At 37.9% G+C, this 20,800-nt stretch overlaps 2 protein-coding genes across 8 annotated transcripts in view; one reads left to right on the top strand and one right to left on the bottom strand.

Moving 5' to 3' along the window:
- SLF1 (SMC5-SMC6 complex localization factor 1) overlaps positions 1–19,065 on the bottom strand; it is a 39,438-nt gene extending 20,373 nt beyond the window's left edge. Inside the window, exons 1-10 of one of the 5 annotated variants that reach the window (XM_055790176.1) lie at positions 18,960–19,065; positions 18,364–18,492; positions 18,145–18,220; positions 15,565–15,808; positions 12,664–12,826; positions 7,820–7,951; positions 6,299–6,352; positions 2,390–2,548; positions 1,668–1,834; positions 163–300 (exon numbers count right to left, since the gene is read on the bottom strand). In XM_055790176.1, coding sequence (XP_055646151.1) covers positions 163–300; positions 1,668–1,834; positions 2,390–2,548; positions 6,299–6,352; positions 7,820–7,951; positions 12,664–12,826; positions 15,565–15,808; positions 18,145–18,220; positions 18,364–18,492; positions 18,960–18,968 — 1,271 coding nt within the window. In that variant the 5' untranslated portion in view covers positions 18,969–19,065. The other 4 variants (XM_055790178.1, XM_055790177.1, XM_027786063.2 and 1 more) reach the window with 4 other exon arrangements.
- Positions 19,066–19,069: 4 nt separating this feature from the next.
- The window catches only part of KIAA0825 (KIAA0825 ortholog), a 252,911-nt gene continuing 251,180 nt past the window's right edge, over positions 19,070–20,800 (top strand). For all 3 annotated transcript variants that reach the window (XM_055790172.1, XM_055790173.1, XM_055790175.1), the window contains exon 1: positions 19,070–19,151. The gene's annotated coding sequence lies outside the window, so the exon portion shown is untranslated. The remainder of the gene's footprint in view (positions 19,152–20,800) is intronic.

The following is a 20,800-nucleotide window of genomic DNA, read 5'->3' as shown; positions in this document are numbered from 1 at the left end:
ATATAAATTGTAATAAACAAACTAAGAATTGGATAAACTGCCATGTCTGTAGAACCGCAATTTCTTAGGGCCATAGAAAAAACAGGGTACAACCTGCTGTACACCGAAATGCATGTTAAATTGTGAAAAAGTAATAAGAAAGTAGTATCCTATAGAACCCACCTTTCTGTCAGAAACTCTACTTCAGCTTTTACTAAATCAAAGAAAAACTTCAATAATGATTTGTGAACTATCCTCTGTTCATCTTCTCTCCCTGAATCTAAGACTGCATGACAAATGGTTTTGTAATAAACGCAAGACCTGAAAAATACACATCAAAAAATCCATTTATATGACAGAAATCATAGTCTGATCTATTGGCAAAAAAGTCAGCTTTGACTTTTGACAATTTTGACATAGAAATACATTGCTCCCCAGCAACGTTCATAATTTTAAAGCCTTTTTGGTTTTAAAGCTGTATTTTCAAAAAACAGTAACAATTAAAAAAAATTAATGCTTGTGACTAGGGCTTTGTGTTAGATTTTGTATTACAGTGCAAATGAAATAATTTAACTGTATTTATTTTTTCTGTCTCTACTTGAGGTACTGTACAATTACTGAATTTAACAGAACTTCTTTAAAATTATTTAATTACAAGGGAGTCTTGTAATATTTTAGAGACCTTGTAAGATCCTACATACCTTAGTTCCGGTTAACAGTTCACACATATTATTTGACAGGACTACAGTTTGTGATCAAGTCTTAACAATTGTCTAACATGATGGAGATAATTTTGAAGTAAAGTGCAAACATATTTTTTTGGCTAGCAATTTGAGTACTGGAACCACCAGGTATACAACTCCTGGGTACTGACATTCTGCCACTAAGTACTAAAAGATAAATTACTTTATCTAAAAGATAAATTCTCTTCCATTCCATGTGACATGTTCCTATTAAAAATTACTAAATGTCCAGTTACAGTGATTCAAGTACAGTGATTCAATGCCCTTCAAGGCTATAGACATGCTTACAATCATGCACATTCATTTATCTGTAACCATGGTTGTACCAAGTTATTTAAATGTTATTAAGATTTTATGACTGTAATAAGAGGACAGTTTCTCTTCCAAATGAACAGAAGAATTAATTTCTATTGATGCAAATCACAAAAAATTCAAGCTAAAGCATGAACTACCCAAAAAGCTCCAATGTACTGAGTCTTGCAGATGTAGTCAGACATCCTTAACAAGATGCTGAAGTTTACGATGAAAGTCAAAATACAACATAAAGCTACGTGTTTGTTAAGACTGGAATTTGCTTTGTAACTACAGATATATTTATGTGTGTATATATATATATATATACAACAAAATAGCAATAATACTTACATTATTATAATTTGTGGAAAGTTTAAAAAATAAAATAACCCTTTTTTAGAAAAGGAAGGAGGACAAGAAAATGTATATTTTTCCTTTCCAACCCCTCCGCTCCTGCCTGTGAACTAACACTTCCTGAAACATAAAGTGAAAGGCCCAAACCTCAGTTACAATTTTAGATCTTCACATACAGTTAATTTGTTCTGGTGAGAATGTGACTTTGGTGCAACAGAATCCAACTCTACCCTCCAGTCCTCGAGTCTGGACTAACGTAACAACTATTGCATCCAACAAATCCTTAAACTTTCTTACCTTACAAGCATCTCTATGAAGGACCAAGTGCCTTTCTTACAGACAGGACACTGAAGAAGATTCAAATAATAATTTAACATATATGGGGACTTCCAAGGAGGATCATGTTGGAGAACAAGGTACAAAATGTGATTAAGTTTAGCAGAAAATATTGCATCTGTATTTCCCTGTAACACAATGACAAAACAACATTGGTTCCATACTGGCCAAAGATCCACAATTACTAGATGTTTAGATGTTTTCTTTATTCCTTACAATCCCAAATGACCAAATTTAATCAGTGAAGTAACATGCAATTTGATGCATAATTACAAGCTGCAAAATTCAGAGTTTAAAGAAAAAAGGAAGGAAACAAGGAGTGTGATATTCCAGCTGAATGCAACATTGCTTAGAACAAACCTTTTTCTCAATCGAACTGTCTATCTGTGGCTTACTAGGTTAAAAAACAAAAGTCACAAGTGCTGTTTCCAAAAGCAACAAAAAAATTCTGGGCCAATTCTTCCACAATATTTAGAGCACTATATTCATATGGCTTGTAAATAAGTAATAATTAAAAAAAATCCTTAAGTATTAAATTCTTCCCTTACTAACACAAATACATTGACGAACAAAATGAAGACTGAATACATCACTAAAAAAAACCTACAATGGCAGAAGCAAAAGGCATACTATTTCCATTTCTTGCTTTTATATTTATAACACGTCTAGTCGTCATCTCTCACCAATAGGACATATTCTAGAAGAGAATGAAGAAGTTGCATGGGAGGCATAGAGTACTTCTGACAAGCAGCAAGTTCTGTGACTACATCAGAAAATAAATACGCTTCCACTAATCCTTCAAGTATATACCATGTGCCTCTGGATGGGACAGTACTTTTAACCTAGGAATGAAAAATCTTTGTAAGTAAAAGAACAGCTTAATAAAAAAGACAAAGATAACTTTCAAGAACTAACAAGAAATCTCTAAGTAAAATGTTGGTAATATAGTAATACAGGGAGAAGATTAGAAACTAAACCAGAAATATTACTTATTGCCAGATCTTATAAACTGTTGTCATCTAGAAAGACCTTCACTGAGTTCACTTCACTGAACTGGGCTTTCATTGAAAAGATAGTAGGTTTCAGAATGTGCTTCTCTTCTTAGAAGATATGAATACATTTACACTTTTAAAAAACAAATTACGATTCACACACTCAATAACATATCTATAATTTATTCTGGAAAGTATGCAAAGAAGCGTTAATATTTCCAAAAGTACAGAGTAAATCCCACAGTGTATGGCTGGAGCAGTAAGATAATGAGTACCATTGAACAGCTAAAAAAAAATCAGAAAAAAATATAAGATCATGAAATACATCATTTACGAGTACACATTATAAAAGCATAAACCATGGAACTATTTTATCTCCCTAGTTCCCCTATTCCCATATAGCATGTCAGAGAAGCAGCTAATGCTACAGATAAGCACAGGTATTGATCCCAGTGGATGTCAAAGCTCTGAAGATATACTTAATGGCACAGGGCTTCCTTCTTATTCTCTGCCACTCATGACAGCAAAACACTTAACTTAGCAAGCTTTCAGAGGACCCAGAAGGATCTAATGGCTTTCATGAAACACTGTACCTGCTCTGCAATTTCCCTGTTATTGTCTGTACTCTCAGCTTTCCAAACTTTAATTTCCACAGATTAATGATATGAAAGAGGAGCTATTGAAGATATCAGCTACATTGCCATTTATACCTTTCTGCTAGTCCAGGTTCAAGCCAAAGCTAAGATACACAAACCACTTGCAGCTGTATCGCTAATTGAAGCACAGCTTCCCTTTGCCTGATAACTTCTGTTTTGAAATCCAGCTATTTTGTTGGATCACACAGCCTGAGGCTCTGGTAATTTCAATGAAACTGGGACAGGGAGTCACAATTGAGAGAAGCAGAGTCAGGAAGATCATTGATTGGACTGCTGGGAATTGAACAGTTACATAAATTTATTATTGCTTTAGTCCCTGACAAATCGTAGACTTTATGATCTCTGCCTAAAAACCTGGCTCCTAATATACATTACAGAAAGCTATTCAAGACATCCTACTGATTGTTTTAAAACTAGTTTCAAATTTAAATTAACACAGACTTTCAGTCCAACTGTGGTTTTGAGGTCTACAGAGTGCACTGCTATCATGATGTGCGGTAGTTTCAAAAAAGGTTTCAGTAATAAACTAAAAACATCAGAGGCTCAGGTCAAACCTGAAAAAACTTCTGAAAGAAATGATCACAGTTAAATCACAGCTAAAGTCTCACTGAACGAGCTCCACCTTAGCATCAGACACCCAGTTTGCCTGCAAATGTTTCATTCCTCAGATTCCTAACATATGCTGTTGTTACAGTTGTTAATAACATTATTGTTAACAATAAATAAAGCTGCCCATCTAGACAATTTTCTTTTAACCAAGTCTTTGTGCATCTGGCATTTGCAACTCATTTTTTTTTCAGTTTTTTCATTCATATATGCACTATTAAAATCCTCACATTACATGCAAACAGCAGATCTAAAGAGCAATCATAAACTGTTTAATGGCAGTCAAAGAACAACTTCTCTGTCATCTGGAGTTAAGATGTGTGAAGATAACTCCATATATTGTGCATGTATGAGCACGTTACTACTGGCCCTCATCTGAGGATCAATACCAGCATTTATCTTTTTATGAAATTAAACCTAAATGTTTCTGTCTCTTGAAAATTCTGGTCCTAGAAGAAACAGTAACATTGATGCATTATTTGGAAGGTACATGCAAGATAGGTAGGAACTGGAGAACTGGTTTTCAGTTTATTTGTAAGGGGTAAGGAAGGATGATAGAAAACTGAGGGGATGGACTTTTTCCAGTATCAGCAGACACCTGTTGCAAGGGCTTAATATTCAACAAACGGTACAGATCTGCACTGGCTCGTACTCTGGCTGATGAGAGACTAGCAGTTTCTTAAGCGTTACTGGTACAACCATCAGAACTTTAAGCAGAAACAAATGAAAAATGAAGGTACACAGACAACAAGCTGTGTTTTATATAGCACAATGTGGAAGCAGAGCTGATGAAAGAGAAATAAAAATTTCAGGGAAGATGATAGATAACAGAACACTTAACTGAGTTAAGCCTTCCTAGCAGATGCAAACTGAGATGACTGAATATATAATATGTAGGTTCTAATCTGTTAATTTAGTTTCTAGGTTTTATTTTACTTCACTAGTATTACTGCAAATGTGTATTGTTTAAAAGCCATAAATATACTGCCTATAAAAGTCCCATATCAGATGCAAAGGCTAACAATGGATATTCCATGAAGCTAAAGGAAGTGGCATGTCACGCATAAGAAAAGTATCATAATTAGGCTTAAAATAAATAAATAAATAAATAACAGAACAACAATTTCAGCTTACATGTGTTAAGAAAGCTAAAGTTTTTTTCCACAAATTCAATATACTAAACATTAACATTACATTTTATTGCAAGTCTGTCCAGTAACAGAAATGCATGCAGCATTTTGCCCATTAATGGTAGTGTTGGACAATGACAAAGGCATTTCAGCGCTCATGTTTTAAAAACATTTTTCTCCTCCCCTCCTTACTGTGTCAATGGAAAGAAATCAAATTCGAAAAAAAAAAGATTCTGTGAAGTCTGAAAGCTCATTTTGACAGACTGAGACTTCATTTATATACTAAATAACTACTTATGTAGTACATTTCATGAAGATACCACAACTTCAGCTCCTGAGAAATACAGGAAGCTAACAGATCTTACATTGTTTCCCATTTTAATTTTTAAATAACACAAGTTATCATATAAAGTAGGTCATAGCTACTATGTATATAATGCTTTTTAAGTAATAACAGGCAATGTTTCAATATTGACTAAAGATTTATTCTTAGTATTATAGATAGAAAAGGGAAAAATTTGAAAGTATTTATTTACTTAAGAAATAACGAAGACTTAATAAAACCTGTTGCTGACCTGTACCTGTTCAATGGCATATACATGGCTTAGTGGGAAGAAAAAAGAGAAATTAACTAATAGTACAAAAAAAGAAATAAAGTCAAAGTATTATGAAAACAGGACTGGAAAACATAATGTATTCTACTAGCAGTCTGTGCTTCTATAGAATCTGAAACCTGAGTGATGATGTTAAGGCTTATGCTGTAAGAAAAAGTACTGTTTCTACAGTGAGACAATCTTCAGCTAAAGTCTGTCTCTATAGCAAAAACTGGTGAGCACTGCAAAAAGTTAGTTATTATTTATGCAGTAGCAATAAAGTAAGTGCTTGAATAATTTAGGATGCTCTAAATCACGTTAGGGCAATCTTTATCTCTTCTTCTAACAATAACCAGTCAGGTTCTTTTAACTAGCAGGATTAAAGACTTTCTTTGTAATAAAGGGAACAGTAGTGAAAGTGTCGTAAGAATGAGCAACATTCAACAGCATTCTAATGATGCTCTTTCACTCTTCAATAAACTTTATCAGAGTTTTGGACAACATAAATATTTTAAAAAGTTTATTTGATAGCTAATTTCACAATGAAAGTATGTTTGCCTAACTTCATAATAAAATTCCATATATGCACCGTGCCCTCTTTGTGAGAATCCTTACCTCCGGAGTGCATTTGTTCAGGCGGTGCTTTTGAGCAAACTTGTGCTTAACAGCCTGTAAAACAGGATAAAGTCAACGTGCACACTGGATACCAATAAATATATTCAATACTGTATAGAACTCCCAAAATGACAACTTCCATTAAATACAGTTCAAGCAAAACATTCAAACATGGCTATCTATTCTTATTTATCTTTTTAATATTGGGATGGCGAAATTATGAAATACAGGTTAGTGACCTAAAAGGAAAATATAATATGGGCAATTTTTCTCCCCATTTTTCCTGTCACTCTCTGTGCTTGTTTATGTGGTTGGTATGTAAGGACAGTTTTACTAGAATGGGTCCACTTAACCACAGTAAAAAATATTAAGCATTTCATTTTTTCTATGGCAAAATGAAAACTTTGGACCCCTCTTGCAATTCACCTATAATGTACAGATATGGCAGTAGGTGGAAAAAGGTATTACTATTATTGCTATATCTAGTTACAGCTTAGTGTTACCATCTATACTAATATATGTTACCAAAAAAGTCTTTTAGGAGAGATTGTCTTCAGGATTATGATTATTCTATCTGCACGCAAGTACACAATAGTTTGAGAGAAAGATAATGGGATAAGAGCACTTGTTGTTTGTAGCATACATGAAAAGTCAACAACACATTTATTTTTTAAATCTGGCAGGTCTAGTCTTGATAAAATGTCACTCACAGAGGATGCAACATTTGAAGGTGCATAGATTTAAACAGCAGGAGACTTCTATTTGTTAATCTTTTGGTTAAACATTGTGTACATTGAGTACTTAAAATATTCTAAATCTTCTGCTACTAAGAACTTATACTAATACACATAGAGAACCTGAGTTTGCAGTTAAAAATATCATACAGTGCTTTATGTAACCCAGCTCCTACAAAAATAATTACACACTATCATCTGCACCACTGTAACTTAGAGAGATAATATATCCTAATTCAAAGTAATTAACTGTTTTTTTTTAAAGATATGAAACAGTGGTTTTAATTCCTAATGTAGCACGTTTATCAGGATTAGACATGTGACAACATTAAAACAAAAGAGTGCATTTATCTCTATGCTTTACTTGTAATAAAAAACACTTATATGAATCAACAAAATGCTTGCTCTAGGGTATGGTTAGTTTTAAAAATGTGTTAGTGTAATTCAGCTAGATAACAGGAAAGTCATAGAAGGCCTGTAATCCAAATACATTCTGTTGAACAACATTAGCTACTACTTATCTCATATATTACACCGAGATTTCAAGTAGTCCACCATGTCTTCCACACACCCATGCCTACCAATTACGATAACTAAATTAGATTTTGATTAATGGTAGATGTAGTAAATACGGGATTATTAAACACTGCAGGTTAAAAGGCATTATTACTATTTCAAAAGATGTTAAAATATCTACTTTATTAGCTCAGTACTATAATGAAAAATAAATTTAATAATATAAACTTCAGATTTTATACTAAGAAAGCATTAATTGATTGTTACTTACCGCAGCAAAATATATATGTTTTACAACAGCATTTTTCATTTCAGCAAGCTGCATGTTAGACACGATTTGGTCTGTTTCTTGTGCTGCCAGGAAACTGTTCATTTTGGTATCTTCAGTATTTTGTATTTCATTCTGTGCAAAGCAAAAAAATACTTCTTAGTTTCAAAGCTAATGCTCTAACCCAGCTTTTACATGCTGAGTCTTTCTATATATTCTATTGTAAACCCTTGCGTGCATATACATGCTTTTGTAATTGTTCAAGTGTCTACATTATGTGCCATATAAACAGCTGGTGGTTTGGAAACAAAACACTGATGTTGTAGGAACCTATAGCATAGAAATTGTCAATGTAAGCTTCCCCATAATTATTCTTCATAACTGGCTTTAAGTCTGACCCAATCCCTGTGGCTGAAACAAGAGCTGTATTTCCACAATGGATTCTCTCTCAGGCATTTTCAAAACACCAAAAACAAAGTCCACACCTTTTCGATTAGTCAAAAATGTAGTAAAGATATCTAAAGACGTTTGTTCATCAATTTGGCTATGACCATGCATTCATTTTATAAAGGCCACTACAATGAAATTTTTTCTAGTTTTTGCCTGTAAGTCTGAACTAGTAATTTTAAATTTGTAAGTTCTTTAGTTGTTGTTTTTGGTTTGTTTGTTTGTTTTTTTAAAGTAATTTATTCTCTAAGTCCATCTATCATTTCCAGCTATTTTTTCAGCATAAGGAATGAGCAAATATTTATCAAACTGGTTTCCAACTCATTCTGAAAAGTCTCTCAGCAAAGACACAAGATAACTTTTGTTAGTAAAATACAACTAAAAAAGTATCTAAAAGTTATTTCAGGATGAGAACAATTAAGCCTCAATGTATGCTTTTGATCAAAGATGCACAGATAAAACACCATCTTTGTTTTAGGCAAATACATGTATAACTAATTACAAAAGCAGCCTACTCCTGCAGTGTGAGGAGTTACGAAAGGTACTGATGACCATATTTTATTCGGAACAGGTTTGGAAGGCTTGGGGCAGCTGGCCTAATTGAAACACCTGAATCTGATGGGTGAATCAAGTATAGGAAATTAGGGAAATAAGAAATAACAGCAGGCAAAAACCCACAGTGAATGCATTGACAAGACGCAAGCCATGAACAGTTTATACTTTTAGGTTTTCAAAGTAAAGTCTCCAACACTGAACCTGTTTCATACTGTTTTCAGATTTTCCCTTAAATGTATAATTCAAATCAAAAGTATTTGGTATGTGTATAACGATATTTCTCAACAAATACTGAGTTTGTTGCATGTTACAGAAAAGAGTTAATTTAGTAACTTCAAAAGAGCTCTCAATAGCTTTTGATGAGCCAAGGATAACTGAATTCTGATGCATTCATGAGTCTTTACTTCTTGTGGTACTTTCTGCACATTATTTTCAACATGCCTGTAAAAATACTTGTATTTAAACAATTTATAGTACCATCTTGGCAAAATTTTATTAATTCCAGCATGCATCCAACAAAGTATTTAAGGCGTCCATTTAAATTTAAGTGTGAGATTAGGTCCCTAAAATCATACATGTTTTAATATCTTGAACCAATAAATCTGTATAATTTGACGCCTTGTAGGATCAAATCATTAATGACAATCCCTCAGAGTATTTTAACACTGGAGTTACGAGGTTGAGGTTATAAGAACAGATATAAAATACAAAGATGAAGCAAAGACTTTGTTCAAAAAAAAAAAATCATAGCAAGAATAGTCTGAATGTCACTGCAGGTCCACTGAAGAGAATATAATACTGTTTTGCTGAATTCAGCAACTGGACATATATGTAGGTGTTTAGGGGAGGAAGGAGGGTATTTATTTTTGCCAGAAGTAGCAGTCAAATAGCAGGACTACCAATTTGCAAAGTTAAAGTGTTCTAATGAATTATGTGCCAAGCACTTCTGGGAGGGAGAGACAAGAGCATGTCCGTAACATTCTTTGATAAAGCCTAATACATTTGGACAAGTGCTGTGATTTGATTGCCTATGTTTTATACTTTTACTTTTAAGAGACTAGGAGTCTTGGCAGTTTTCTGAGGTTCTTAGATGCATTTAAATAGAAAGCTAATGCTCTCTTGGCCTCTGAGGTACGTTACTTTAATGAAGTCTAAAAAAAAAAAAAAAAGATATGTGCAAGCTAATGGACTGGTTAAGCTGGAAACCCGTTTTTACACCTGGGAGGAATTCAGGGTGCATAGCAAGAACCACATTTTTTCTCATAGAAATTAAGAAAAGTTAAGGTAGCCACAAAAACTTGACAACCACTCCTCTATTAAACGTAAATGTCTATCTTAGCTGAGAGGTGTAGTAGAGAACAGTTTCTCTGAACATAGTTCATTAAGAGAGTAAACACTAAACTAAGATCCCATGTTAACGTGTGTTTTATTCAGGCTGTAAATGTTAAGATCCTTCAACCCTCCCCTCACCCTTCCATAACAGCTTTATTGCTTGTTAAAACAGGAATAGTCAGGTATATGCTTTGATCTGAAGAATCCAAAGGATTTTCAAATGAAGTAGGTTATTCCTAGTAACACAGTTTTGGCTCCTATTTGCTTGCAAAGGTAGTATTTTCAATTAGCAGTTGACTATAATTGCCCCACAGTACAAGAAACTACCAGACTAAAAGCATCTTCTGAGGCCTTTGAGTAGTTCAAGGTCAAAAGGTCAAAATGCTAGGAAGTTCTGAATAGTGCATCTGATAAGCAAACAGCTATGAATCATGAGGCATCTCTCTCAAGCGAAACAGTAAAAAATTCTAATTCTAGTGAATTCCACACATAAAAGAAAATTCACAAACTGTGACAAGTCCCTCATAGTTCAGATAGAAAGATGAAAGAGAAGCAAGCTGCTTTTCTTGCTCTGCCTTATGTTTTGCATCACTGTGAATTTAACTCCTGATCCAATTTTGGAGCTGAATGGTAAACCTAACACTCCAAACCATTTGATATTGCACTGAATGCTTCATCTGGCTTAGCCATTCCAGCAAAAATCTGTCTCCCTAGAATGATGACCTTTACTGCGGCTTCTCTCTTCATATAGGTCCATCCAGGTCCTCATGCCTTAGTGGATCTGATGATGTACTGTCTCATGTTCTACTTTAGGTAACAGAAAAAGCTATTACAGGGACTTTGGAGAGTCCTCTTCTACCAACCAAGAAACACTGAGCTTGCAGTCTCCAGAATTTAACACTTTTGACTAGTAAAAGAGAAATTAAGTTTTGTCATGGATGGCAACAGGTTTTCTAATATGGAAAGAGACAAAGCTGAATCTTGTCTTTGCACATGTGAGCGTCATGTGATTTGAGTTGTAAGGACTCATTAACATTTTCTGAAATACAGACAATTATGTCTCTTCTGACTCCACACATCACAGTTCTGCAAATAGCGAAGCATTACAGTATATAAGCTGTTGGTATATAAGCCATTTTTACCAAGTCCTCTTTGCATGCTAATATATTTGCATGGAGTTGAGCATCATAACCATACCTATAAGCATATGGTTGCTTATAGAATTCTTCAGTTTAAATTCATTTTATCTGTTTACAAATATGGACTGATCTTTCTACAGTAACGGAGAGTTAAAGGTATGCTCAGGTAATGGTTCATACAATTATTTTAAGAAATCACAATTCTTGCAGTATCAAGCTCAGTGCGCTGAAAAGGGAATACAGGTGATGAGCTTACATTAGATTCCTACCATAGAAATAGTGTAAGTGAATTTTCTCTGCCTAGTATACCATTCCCTCACAAAATTCACACTGCAACCTCCAGTTCTTCCCAGCCATGAAGGATGGCGAGCAAACTGATTTGAGTTCAGAATCTGAATTTTAACAATCTACAGACTTTTTTACAATACTTTATCTATAATGGTATGAAAAAAGGTAGAATTGAGGTTAGTTGAGAAGAAAGTAATTTCATTGATCTTGAATCATGAAGATACAATATAGCCAAACTCAGTAAAAAAAATGTACCTTCACATACATAGGTAGACAGATAGATACATACATATACACATTTGAAAGCCCTACCAAAATGAAGAGAATATAAATGAAAAATAGTACCTTTTTTCTTGGTATTTTGTGAATAACTATTTAGCTGATGGTTATCTACACTGGGACCTTTTCTTAGTAGCACAAAGCAAGAGCCAAGGAAGAACACGAAGAGGAAGAAGAAATAATGTATGTTTCCTTGCTGCTATCTCTTCTGGTCTAAAAGTCTAAACCAAAACACTGTTTTCGGAAAGACATTTTTTCTATTACAGGATCACAGGATGGTTGAAGTTGGAATGGATCTGTGGAGATCATCAGGTCCAAAGCCCCAGCCCAAGGAGGGCCACCTAAAGCCAGTTGCGTAGGATCATGCCTACACAGCTTTCGAGTATCAGCAAGGATGGAGACTTCTCAGCCTCTTCAGGCAACATGCTCCTGTGCTTCATCACCCTCACATTAAAAAAAAAAAAAAAAAAAAAAAAAAAAGTGTTTCCTGACTTTCAGATACAACTTCCTGTGCTTCAGTTTGTACTCACTGCCTCTTGTCCTGTCAAGGGCACCACTGACAACAGCCTGGCTGTTTTCTTTGCACCCTCCCTTCAGGTATTTATATATATTCAAGAACCTTTCTCTTCCCTTGGATAAGCAGTCCCTGAATCAGGAAGTTGTATTGCCTTTAACTAAATTACAAAATACTCAGGCTGATCATAATCCCTATTATTAATGCTGCATCGTTTACTGTAACCAGTAAACCTGACAAAAATTGCTAACAATGAAAGATTAATGTTAGATTATTTTTCTTAATTTACTTACCTCAAAAAGGTAATCTCCTAGATATTGCAAAGGGTAATATTGAACTTCAGAGAGGCATTTTCTCTTTTGCATAGGGAAAGTTTGTAGACTGCTAAATATATGAGTTACATTGTGCTCTACATTTTCAGATGAACATATGGTTGCCTTTCCAGCTTCAAGAACTCTAAATAAACATATCAGGAAAGATGTATTTACTGCATTGTAGTATTACTGTTGAAAACTACATTATCATTCACAAATTACAAGCATGCAAGTGCAAGTGAATAAGGGTTTTCTAGATGTATGGCACTGCTCAAACTTCGTTTGGAGGATAAAAGGGCACTTCACATCCTTCAGAAAAGGAAGTGACACAAGAAATTCTTCTCTTCACAATTTATCACTAATAATTAAAATCTACATGTACCTCTTACATATGTGACACAAAGCTTTACCCGTGCAGTTTTTCAGAGATCAAATCTGGTGACAGCAGCTACAATTTTTATGTCCCCCACAATCATGATGGTCTTTCAAGTAAGTTTTGCAATAAATTTAGTGGTTTACCAGAACTGGAACCTGCTTTTCTGAACCATAACATGGTATTTTCATAACACAAATACACTTTTTAACTTGATTTTGGAGTCATTTATAGTGTTTGGTGCTGTCCAGTATCACACAGAAAACAGATCTGTTTGTCTTTGGGACACCATTACATGTTAAGTTTTCCCTGGGACAATTTTGAGAGTTGTACTGCTGCAACAATTCCCATCTTTTAGAAGAGATGCCAGACAAAAAAAAAATGGTGGAAAAAATAAGGTCTTTTGACATGCTGGATATATGTTTTATTTTTCATAATCCAGGTATGTAAAAATAAAATTATGTTGATCTCTCATCCTTACCCATCCAACAGCTAGGCACTAAAGGTAGGAAGAGCACAGAAGGGGAAAAAAGGCACAGTGTTTTTAAAGATTAGAGGGGAAAAAAACAAAAATCAGTCTTTCCCCAAAGCTACAGTGGCCTTCATGACTGAAAACAGCACTTGCTGGAGACAAAAACTATCTACCTTTCAGTGTTTTCTGACCGAGTAAAATAATACCTATATCGGTGTATGGGTAAGAGTCTGGAAAAGAAAGATTCTTTGCACAAAACTGCCTGTTCCCCTGTCTTGCTGATGTAGTTCCTGTTAAAGGTTACTTCCATTGCAAAGGGAGCTGTGCAAGACATCATTTTAATCATGTTATCATGAAGATCTGCATAAGCAATTTTTACAGAAAAAGAAACAGCATTTTTTCACAAGTGTAGCAGGATGGGTGCGTCTTTCTGCAAGACAGCACATAGTAAACTTTCCTGCTCAGCCAAGAAAACAGCATACTTACAATGTCTTCAGCTGGGAAAATCAGAGCATGGTAACTTCAGATATACCTCACATTGTCTTTATGAACTACAGACAGACAGGTATTCTGTGATGCAGCATGCATCCCTGTACCACGATCAACCAGACAAACAGCACTTCTCTTCTTGCCTATGCATCTGTGCCTGACCTGAGTACTCCTAACTGGGATTTCAACAGAGTAGGACAGTATCTGCTCCTGCAGTGAAACTACAACAGTGTCAGGGGACGTTTGCTTTTAGCATACCAGAAGCAAACGTTATTAATATGCTTTGTTTGCAGTTGAATGTAGTATTTAAACTATGGAAAACAAATGTGTAGGAAGAGTATGGGGAAAAAAATTGCTGTCCCACAATTCTTGCACTTCCATTGTTTCCTCTTCCCTGCTTTTCCTTTCCCCTCCGAGCTACCTGTATTTACATCTTATCAGAAACATGTACTACAGTAAAGATTTAGGTCTTTAGAACTACAAGAAGCTATTACATAGATGTGATGCAAAAACCCGTAAGGTCACTCACAGTGTGGCCCAGGTCTGTAACAGCATTCACAGCTGGCTCAGGTTACCCACCCAAGCAAAATAATGCATCCTGTTCCAGCTACTATTCAAATGTAACATCCACGTAAAATATATGATTACTCATAAAAAGTGTAAGCCTGTGTGCCTTGCCTCATGAACAAGGTTTCTGTAAGCAGTTTACTTCAGATGCAAACTGTCGTGGTTTAACCCTAGAGAGCTACTAAGCACCACACAGCCACTTGCTCACTCCCCCCACAGTGGGACAGGGGAGAGGATCAGAAAGGTAGAAGTGAGAAAACTCAAGGGCTGAGACAAAGTTAATAGGTAAGTAAAAGCCACACAAGCAAGCAAAGCAAAACAAGGAATTCATTCAGTGCTTTCCCTCAGCAGGCAGATGTTCAGCCATCTCCAGGAAAGCAGGGCTCCATCACATGCAACAATTACTTGGGAGAACAAATGCCATCACTCTGAACATCCCCCACTTCCTTCTTCTTCCCCCCGCTTATATACTCAGCATGATGTTCTATGGTACGGAATATCCCTTTGACCAGTTTGGGTCAGCTACCATGGCTGTATCCCCTCCCAGTTGCCAGTGCCCCCCTACAGCCCTTTCCTGGCAGGGCTGCAGAAATGGAAAATTTCTTGAGTGACTGTAAAACATTACTAGGCAACAACTAAAAACAGTGTGCTCTCAGCATTGCTCTCACACCAAATCCAAAACATGCCACTGCACCAGCTACTAAGAAACTTAACTCTATCCCAGCTGAAACAAATGTAAGCAAATGTGTGTTATTTTTGAGACTACACTAAAAGAAAGCAAGAAAAGCAGTAGGCTAAAGATTTAAAGCAATTTTATTATAAAAAGTATCGAAGTATATTAATGGAAACAACTCAAGAGTTTGAAGAGCTGGAGGTTATTACGGACAAAATTAGCTAAGATGGAAGAACAAAAATGTGTTCAACCACTCAATAAGAGTTCCATTTTTCATTATTTGAGGTCTAAGACATATCCTCCTACCTTGTAATAGATGCCATTCGTTTATCACCTTTCTTAACAGAGAGGACAACTTTCCATCTGTGGAAGGCCCCTGGAGCACCACAGCGTGTCAGTTCTTTGCGCCATCTTTTAGGTGCAGATTGCATTTGAGGTGAATAATGGCTGTCTTTTTCAATTTCATATCCCCATTCGTACGTTGTTTCATCAAGCCATCTGCCACTTTCGGCACTATTAATTACATACTCCTTAGTTAGTATCCACTTTCCTAAAAAGCAAATGAACTGTCAACCACAAAAGATTTTTTGTGCAGACAAATGGCAATCAACTGAAGATCTAATACAAAATTAACTTCAACCTTTCTTGTGCAAATAAAAGCTGCAATTGTAAGTACCATTTTAAAAACTTCTTCCTCCTACAAGAGTTCTCCTCTTCACACTTTAGAAGCAGAAGTCTCACAATGCCACTGAAAATGATCGTTTTGTTTTCTTTTAGCGATGAAGTACTTTTTCACCCTTCCCAGACAAAATACTTGTCTATCTCCTCAAAAATTTGCAAATGGAATTTTTCAGCTTCCCAGATTTTGTTCTTGTCACTTCCACAGAACCTTGTTTAACCCTTTATTTTTAATATAATTTGACACTTTTACAAATGTACGGAAATGTAGTAAAATGAAGAAATATTTTACCACCAATGATTAAAAAGAGGAAGGAAGGTTTTAGCATCCAAGCCATTTCTTTTATATATTCTTAGTATTACTTGCACTGCGAGTGTAGTGAATACCAATATTAGGGGGATATGGGTTTAGACTTTTGTCTTTCCCCTTTCTTCTTTTCACATCCTTTTCTCTCATCCTTTGGCTCCACCTCCTCCGCCTCTCCTCTTTCATCTTCTGCATGTATGCTTTTGATACTGTATGTAATGATCTTCCCCTTTTTCTCTGTCTCTCTCTTCTTACAGGTTCAGGTCAAGAGCCGTGGTTAGTACCCTGCTCCTGTATAGAAACAGTACCTACAGAAGACACTGCGAGAGAAATTGACTTGAATTGTGTGAACCTAATTGGTTTCACAGAACAGCAGGGTTGACTGGCAAAATGTCTCAGTGCAGGAGCACAGATGGTACTTCTACATAACCTAGCATAGGTACCAGTAGACTTAGGACTGGAAAAGGTATGCTGTGCACAACCTGTATGTTAAAATCACTTTCATTCAAAGTTTCCATCTCAAAACTTCTGTCAACTAGGAAGTCCATGAAGACTGGCACCCTTGTTATTATTTCTGTTTACCTCTAAGGCATTCTAAATGGGTTTAAATGTGATTTTTTACACTTACTCAGGAAAAACTGCAGTAGGAATGAGCACACTCTCCGCCATCAAGGGCAAGAGCAATGATAATGTAAAAACAGCATCTCTCCCAGGATTAAGAACTACTACATGATGTGGGGGAAGATTTGAAAGTACAGAAACATGGCAGAGTTTTGCATTGCCATGGGGACAGTAATTTATCATTTCTACTCAGTTCAAGAAAGCATCTCCAGATGTTTTAAATCCCCCAAATTAAGAAAACACTAACTCAAAGGTTTATAATAGTTAAAGCAAAGCGCTATGCCACAAATCTATCTGCGTTTCAGTAGCTTCCCCCATGGAAACTTTTGGGCTGTTTCCTTTTTTATTAGAATGTGATCAGAATTTTACATTAGTACAAGAAATCATATATATATATACACACACACACACACAGAGCAATAGATGATTGAAAATGTCTACTAATATAGTATGTAAGTATAAATACAGAATCAAGAAATACACATGTATCTTTAAACCCAGATCTAGGTTTAGTTATTTCTGTCTCTTACTTCTTAAATTTAAGATTATCCCTCATAAAAATTGCTTTAATGCTTTGGTATAATACAATATAGGGAAAATAAAGATCACATTTAACCAGTTAATAGATTGGTATTGTGAAGTCTTGTAACACCACAAGATTTTCTAAACTCACCATAAAATCCTTCCACATAATCTGTCCATAAAAAAAAAATCTTAAAATACAGAATTCTCATTCTAAAAGCATTTAGTTGCTTATGTACGGGATTTCAGCATCAGGCCCTAGGTAAAAGCAAAGCAAGAGGAAAGCCAGAGGCTTGTGTCAGAATGGCAAAAGCCTGGAGTTTTCTCTTGCTGCATAAACCACAACTTACAGACAGTGACCTTTACCAGTGAATGTTGCGTGCAAATTTGGTGTCAAAAATCCATGCTGATTACTGGTGTCCATAGTCCCTCTGTCACCTTCTCAAGCGATCCATTTTTAAGTGTCCCAATCTTATGGGTATGACTTCATGATCTAACTAACATATAACAAAGCTTTCTGTCTGGGACATAAAGGAAGATGGCAGGACTATCATTTAGGAAAAAAAATCCAAACCAAAAAGTAGTAAATCAGAATTTGAATATAACACTGCGGTAAAAATCAAGGTTAATGGAACAAGGAGAACGAGGGTTAGTAAGAAGGTTCACAAAATGAAAACAGGTAACCAGAAATCTTTTAAGGGTCATTTCCAGTCCTACGTCATGATCCAATGACATTTTACAGTGAAGCTTTTACTCACCAGCAGCACAGGCAGCTAAGAACTTTTCACTCCTGCACAGCTTTTTTGCTATAAGATGTGTACAATTTCTGTACTCCTAATAAAACAAAGACAAAACAACACACTTGTGTGACTAGAAACAGTTTAACTTCCCTAGCTATTTACACATAACTCTAAACTACTGCATAGCCCTTTCTTTTAAGGCTTGCATTTTTACTTTCTGCTCTAAGCATCAGGTACCTTAGTGAACAATACCTTACTATCTAAAAAAACACAGTCCAGTTTCAAAAGCCATTTGCGTAGTGCCCTTTTCTCTTGTTTATTAAATCTGGTTAATTGGATTATCCGTTTCTGGCCGCCACCTGCCATCTGTTAAAAGAAAAGCATAAACACACATAACAGGCATCACCAAACGCTGCTTCCATGATCTTGCTAGCAACTCCTACCGGTTTTCCGATAAAAAGGGAAAACAGAGCGCGAGGAAATCAACGCTACCCGAGGGGGGGCACGACACACGCGGAGCCGCCGCGGCCTGCCACAGCCCGGCCACCTGCCAGGCAGCACCGGCCAGAGCCCCCGCACCGCGGCCAGAGCCCCCGCACCGGCCCGCGCCCCCCGCCGGGAGCGCAGCCCAGCCCCCGGGCCCGCAGGCGCGACGCTGCGCCCCTCAGGCCCCCGCTCCGCGACCGAGCGCGCCCCGCCGGCGGGAGGGCTTCCCGCCCTCAGGGGGGCCCCGTGGGGCAGTGCCCCGGGGCGCGGCGGGCTGGCCGGCGGCCTCGGGTGGGAGCGAACCGCCTCCCGCTCTGCGGCGGGGGCAGCCCGGTGCACTCACGTACACAGGCCATGCTGGCGGGCACCTCCTCGCTCCCCAGCCGGGCCGGACGACCCACGCTCGCCCCTCGGCGCGTTCCCGCCTTCCCCCCGCCCCGCCCCCGGATGTGGCGGCGCGGCCGTTCCGGGACGTTGTCACTGACGCTCCGCGGTCGCCGGGGCTTTGGGCGCGGAGCCGCGGGGGGAGCCCGGGCTGGGTAAGTGGCCCCCGGCAGGGCCGCCGTTCCCCTCCCCTTACCGTGCGCGCCGAGCGAGGGGGCCCGCTGCGGCCCGGGGCTCCCCGCGGCCGCGCTGCTCTGCCCCGCGGCGCAGCCCAGCGTTGCGCAGCGCCGAGGCTTCCCTGAGCGGCGGCGAGGGGCTGTGGGCGCCCCCCCCCGCGGCGGGGAGGGCGGTGCCGGCGCTCCTCTGAGGCGGCCCCGCTGGAGCGGCGTGGCGGGCCCGGCTTGGCGCCTCGGAGCGGGGCGGGAAGCGGGGGTCTTCCCTCAGGCCGAGGGGACGGGGTCCCTCGGGCTGGCGTGAGGCGGGGGGAGGCTGGGAAACGCGCTGGCCCCTCCCCAGAGTCTCTGGAAAAGCACCGTTTCTGTTGCTCGGCAGAGTTAGAAGCCGCCTGGCAAGGGGCTGTGCTGCGGGGCGGAAGAGAGGTCCCTGGGCGGAGGAGCCAGGCAGAGGGGCCGGGCGGCGCAGGCTGGAGCGTCTCCCCTCTGGAACGGGCTGTCTGTGGCAGTCAGGAGAAGGACCAGGGATTGCTGATCCTCGGTGCCCTTTTCTCTGTGCCTCAGAGAAACTTTCAGAGTGTCTTGTGCCACATGATGGCTGATCCTCAGGGAAGATGGCCAGGTACTGCTGCAGCCAGATAGTCAAGCCACATGTTTTGGTGAGGGGATTCCTGCCCCGCTGATCGAGTTGGTACTCACTCTTCCTACGGAAATCAGGGTTTGATTTTTTTCTTTAGATTACAAAGCAACACGAAAAGGTCAAAATAATATTCAGCTCGTACTTCAAGCACTCGGTTTAGAATTTAGAAATGTAGGAATACCAAGATGACGGTTCTTTGCAAAATATTATTTTGGTCCCTCATGTATTTGACTTGTCATTACTGCGTCATGTAACGCACTGAATGGATAGTACACAAGAAGTCTGTTAGTGATTCATAATGAATAAAACTAGCTTTGTGGAACACTTCAATTCCTTTTTTATGCAGTAGGAAAGTAGAAGGCACATGTCCTGATTCAAGAAAAAAGAAAAAAAAAAAGACATGACAGAATTGCTTCCTTAGAAAACTTAATGCTACTTTCTCCCCTTCCATAAAATTCTTATGCAAAAGTGGACAACTCACTTTGTACTCATTGAGGTAGCTGTTTCATATGTAAGACCTGTAAACTGAGATGTGTACAGCAAAACTCACAAGTGCTGAGTGTTTGTCACTGTAGCTTAGATCAATAGAAGCAATGCTTTGAACTCAGCAGTGCTACAAAACATAGGTATTCCTGTGGAAAGAAAACCAAAACCACCCCTAGCTTCAGACATCTGAAGTTCGGCAGCCTGTTGGATGCTTGGTTTTAAATCTGAGTTTCCCAAAAATAAAACTGGAAAAATAGTTCTGCTGGGCCTCAGATGGGTCTTGTTGCTGTTTGTTTTGGTACCTTTAATGCATACTGAAGTTTTCTGCGTCTTTTTCAATGCAAGCATGAAGAAGTAACCATCAGCAGCCTCTATCACTAGGTTTTGATAGTGGCACTGAAAAATCTTTAAATATCAACTTGAGTATTCAGAGTTAAATGGCTGTATTTATCACTTGCATTTCTAGATGGACAATGAACATAAGTTGCATTTTCTATTAATACCT

This window comes from Falco peregrinus, chromosome Z (assembly GCF_023634155.1).
Source record: "Falco peregrinus isolate bFalPer1 chromosome Z, bFalPer1.pri, whole genome shotgun sequence".
Taxonomy (NCBI): Eukaryota; Metazoa; Chordata; class Aves; order Falconiformes; family Falconidae; genus Falco; species Falco peregrinus.
The sequence above is the reverse complement of the archived record's forward strand: the minus strand, read 5'-3'. Positions and strand labels throughout refer to the sequence as shown.